The sequence below is a fragment of the Vidua chalybeata genome, chromosome 5 (assembly GCF_026979565.1).
Source record: "Vidua chalybeata isolate OUT-0048 chromosome 5, bVidCha1 merged haplotype, whole genome shotgun sequence".
NCBI classification, from domain to species: domain Eukaryota; kingdom Metazoa; phylum Chordata; class Aves; order Passeriformes; family Viduidae; genus Vidua; species Vidua chalybeata.
The window spans coordinates 29,089,870-29,094,061 of NC_071534.1; the positions used below are offsets into that span (position 1 = coordinate 29,089,870).

At 46.8% G+C, this 4,192-nt stretch overlaps 1 protein-coding gene across 2 annotated transcripts; it reads left to right on the plus strand.

Annotated features, from left to right (window-relative positions):
* The first annotated feature begins 20 nt into the window (after nucleotides 1–20).
* Nucleotides 21–1,715, plus strand: ETFRF1 (electron transfer flavoprotein regulatory factor 1). Of its 2 annotated transcripts, XM_053942873.1 has the most exons (3): nucleotides 21–87; nucleotides 1,025–1,130; nucleotides 1,237–1,687. In XM_053942873.1, exons 2-3 carry the CDS (start codon nucleotides 1,086–1,088, stop codon nucleotides 1,447–1,449), a joined length of 258 nt encoding a protein of 85 aa, XP_053798848.1. In that variant the 5' UTR covers nucleotides 21–87; nucleotides 1,025–1,085; the 3' UTR covers nucleotides 1,450–1,687. The 2 variants fall into 2 exon arrangements, with proteins under 2 accessions (XP_053798848.1, XP_053798849.1); XM_053942874.1 differs by lacking the exon at nucleotides 21–87 and having other exon boundaries at nucleotides 1,079–1,130; nucleotides 1,237–1,715.
* Nucleotides 1,716–4,192: the final 2,477 nt, after the last annotated feature.

A 4,192-nucleotide genomic window follows, 5' to 3' on the forward strand; every position in this document is an offset into this window, starting at 1 on the left:
AGCCACGGCAGCGGCGCAGGCGCAGCTCCGGCCGGGCGCTCCCGGCGCTGCCGTAAAGCGGCGCCGCGGCGGTTCCGGGAGGAGCGGGTGAGATCCCGGTCCGGTCCGGCCTCGCCGGGATCCGCGGGGACCCGGGCGTGGCTCCGGGGGGAGCGGGGCAGCAGGCAGAGCCAGGGGGAGGCGGCAGCGGGAGCTGGATTGGATTCCAGTCGCTTGTGATTTGGTTTTGGCTGCCCTGTCCCTGGCAGTGTCCGAGGCCAGGCTGGACGGGGCTCTGAGCAAGCTGGGATAGTGGGAGGTGTCCCTGCCCAGGACCGGGGGTTGGGACGAGATGATCTTTAAGGTCCTTTCCAACCCAGGCTATTCTGTGATTTTGTGTTTACAGAAATAAAAATCAGTTACTTTGTCACTTGCCCTTACGTTTTGCCGGTGCACACTGGATTCAATTTGTAATGCTCTAAAAGAGTCCTTAAAAAAGCAAAATTTATGAATGTGACACTTGCAGGAATATAAAAGTATATGTATAAAATGGATATACCCATATATACAATGTAGGAATATGTAATACATAAATATATATGGAGATAAAAATACATCAAAAATGTTATTATAAACACTGCTATATGAATATATAAAATACATAAATATGTATTCTATTTAGATATCTTTACCACTTTATATGTGTGTATATATATATATGTAGATACAGTTTTTTAGCAGACCATAGAAGCAGCCAGGCCAGCAGGTGCAGAATTGTAAGGGTGTGAGAAAGCAGACAATGACTGCACAAAGTGTCCCAGTTGTTGAAAGTTATTAGAGAGTTTCTTGTTTTCTCTTTGAGGGGGGAGGGGAGAAGACAATGAGAAGCTAAATAGAATGAAAACTAGGAAAGAAGAAGAAAGAACAGACAGAGTAGAACCAGAATCAGAGCAAACGGAGCTTGGTAGGGTACAGAAATTTTAGGAAGGCTGAGGCGGTTTACTGACTCCCAGAGAAGGCTAATTTCAAACTGATTATCCTTCAGGTAACAAAACCCAAACAAACCAAAAAGATCACACAAGGACAGAGTTCACTGAAATGTGAGAATGGCCAATTCTTTAAGAGGTGAAGTGATAAAACTGTACAAAAATGTAAGTGTCTTAAATGCCACCAACACTTTCCTTAACCAGAAAATCAACCCCCTTTGACTGTGCACTCAGTTAATTACAAACACATTATTATTCTTTTTTCTCCAAGCTGCTGTACCTTGGAAGGGAGTATCCCAAAGGAGCAGACTACTTCAGAAGCCGTTTGAAAGCAGCTTTTCTAAAAAACAAAGATGAGACAGACCCTGAAAAAATTAAGCAGCTGATTGCCCGGGGAGAGTTTGTTATAAAGGAGCTGGAGGCTTTGTACTTCCTGAGGAAATACCGAGCCATGAAGCAGCGCTACTACAGCGACAAGCCCTGACTGCGCCTGCTGTAACCACACACACCCAGGAAAGGTAACAATAAAAGAGCTCTAACTGCAAAGTTACATGTAAATCCTTCCAACCCCTCTACAGCACAAATGAGGGAGCTGCCTCCCTGCCAGAGGTCACTTGAAGGGTTTGGGGTCTGCAGGTTATGGGTAATAGGTTTTCCTGTGCTGCTTTTGACCTCCTCAAACTAAAACTTAAGGTATGAAAGGATTTTGCAGGAAGGAGTGGTTGCACAGCCCTGTTTTGTTTCACTTCAATGTATATGTTGAACAGAAACTCTTCTCACCCCATAGCAGTGTGTTTGGGTGTGTCAGTTCAAGGTGCTGTGCTTGTTACCTGAAAGATGAACCTGATTCCTCCATGTTGAATGATCCGTTTCTGCTGGAAATGAGCACCCTCTCAGAAGTGAGGTTCCCACCCTGGAGAGGGAGTGCTGTGTTCAGTTCTGGTCTCCACAGTGCAGGAAAGATGAGCTACTGGAGAGGATCAAGCAGAGGCCATAAACATGAGGGGTCTGGAACATCTCTTATGAGGAAGAAACTGCAGGAGCTGGGCCTGTTTAGTCCAGAGAAGACTGAGAGGAGATCTCATCAATGCATATAAATATCTCAAGGGTGGGTGTCAAGAGGAACTATGCCAAGTTCTTTTCAGTGGTGCCCAGCAACAGGACAAGGAGCAATGGCCATAAATGTAATGCATGAAGCTCCACCTCAGCATGAGGAAGAATTTCAGTACACTGAAGGTGGCAGAGCCCTGAACAGTTGCCCAGGGAGGGTGGGGAGTCTCCTCTGTGGACATCTCAAACTCACCTGGACTTGTTCCTGTGTCACCTGCTCCAGGTGACCCTGCCTGGGCAGAGGGATTAGATTAAATGGTCTCCAGAGGTCCCTTCCAACCCTGGTTATTCTATGAAAGCAAGTTCTTACAGCTTTTAACCTCATCTGCTCAGCTTACAGAGGCACCACCTTCCTGTGTCTCCCTTACTGTGGGGTCAGGAAAGGGGTGAGTTTGAACAATAGTGCTTTAAGCACTTGAGCCCTGAAGACAGTTCCTGCTACTGCTGATTTCTGCTGTTGTGTAACTGCTGCAGCAGGAATAAGAAAACTTGATCTTTGCCCCTGGAAGGGAAGTTTGGCCATGGCTCTTTGCTCCAGGCTGTCTGTAGGCCTTGGCTCAACTCACACTTGTGTGAGAGCTGATACTCTGTTGGGTTGGTTGGTGCTTCCACCAACTAAATGGCACTGGAGTGAGAAACAATCTTTGAAATATAGGTAAGGAATCACTGCAGTAGAGCTGTTGGCAGTCTTCAGCAAGTCTCACTGGCACTAAGGAGTGTTTTAAGGTCACTCAAAGAATTGCCAGCAAAGGCATCAGCAAAACCAGGTTTAATATAAAAGTGAAAGTGTTAACTAAGTCCATTCAACAAGGTTCACTTGGGGTTAAAGCACACAGAGAAAAAGCAAACTAAAATCTACAATCAATCAAAAACCCAAATCAACCAAAACTTGTCTCTGAGGATGCTGGGGACACAAAAAGGGTAAGGATGGAAAAGGGCAAGGATAAAATGAATAAGGGAGATGCTCCCACTGAGTCACAAAGTTCAGAGTGGACCCCCTTGTGAAACTGAGCCCCAGATATGACCAGTGGTTTATGCCTTAAGGTTTAACAGCACTTAGTCCATAGTTTAATTTAAAACAATTTAACTAAAGAACCATACAGAATTCCCTGTAAGCACATAGGCCTGAGCTACTTGCAAATGTACAGTACTTAGGATCTCTGAGAGCACTACCCATGGTACATTTTCTACAGCATATCCACACTCACAGTCCTGAAGGAGTATGTACAAGTTATAAAATTCCCCTGGAATCCACTGAAGTACTTACCTTGGATACCTTTGCATCTTGTCAGTGGCTGAAGGGTTGAGCCTCAAGGAAAGGGGGCATCATTCCAGGCTCTGTTGTCACTGCTGGCCCTCCAAATACAGCAAACAGGAGTTCACTGGCTCTGAGGGGCTGCACACACAGGGAGGCTTCTGGTCACTGCCTACTGCAGTCCAGGAGAGCTCCAAGGGCCTCACTCAGGCCTACTCTTTATAGGGTCACAAGAGAGGTGGGTTTAGTCACAGCGATTTTCCATCCTGACTACAGTCCAGGTCGGTAACTCCCTTTGAAATTTCAAAAGCAAAAATGTTGTTCCACTGGGGGTGTTCTTCAGGCAGGCAAAGTAAGTTTCCAGGGCTACTGGTTACAAAGCAGGAGCTCTTCAGACAGCACCAGTTCCTGGGAACTGTTCCTGAAGAGCTCCAGAGAAGCTCAGCCCAGGTGCTGCACAAGCATTTCTCAAGTTACAGCTGGCCTGAGGAGGGTGGGGGGGGGATGCAGCACCATCCTCACAGAATTCTAGGACAGAATTTAAAAAGTGATGGCAGGGTACAGTACCTTGTGATGAAACACACATGCTCCAGTTTCTGCCACCACACTGATGTGAAAAACTTCCACATCAGCTGAGCTCCTCTGCACTTCCACCTGCTCTGAGCAGCTGCCGCTCTGCACTTCCACCTGCTCAGAGTAACCACCTCTCTCAGAGACAGGGACACCAAGGATAGCAGCTCTGGGACAGGCAGCACCAGCAGAAGTGCAAGAAAGAATGGAGAACAAGTGCCAAGCACATGGAATTCGTGGGATGCTCTGTTACCTGAAATTCTTGTAGAGGAAAAGGAAACTGGGACAGACA

What these genes read in the sequence shown, in the direction of transcription:
- ETFRF1 (XM_053942873.1), top strand. Translation starts at nt 1,086, where the DNA reads ATGGCCAATTCTTTAAGAGGTGAAGTGATAAAACTGTACAAAAAT. An exon ending in TGATAAAACTGTACAAAAAT is followed by an intron (nt 1,131 to 1,236) that starts GTAAGTGTCTTA and finishes TTTTTCTCCAAG; the next exon opens with CTGCTGTACCTTGGAAGGGA.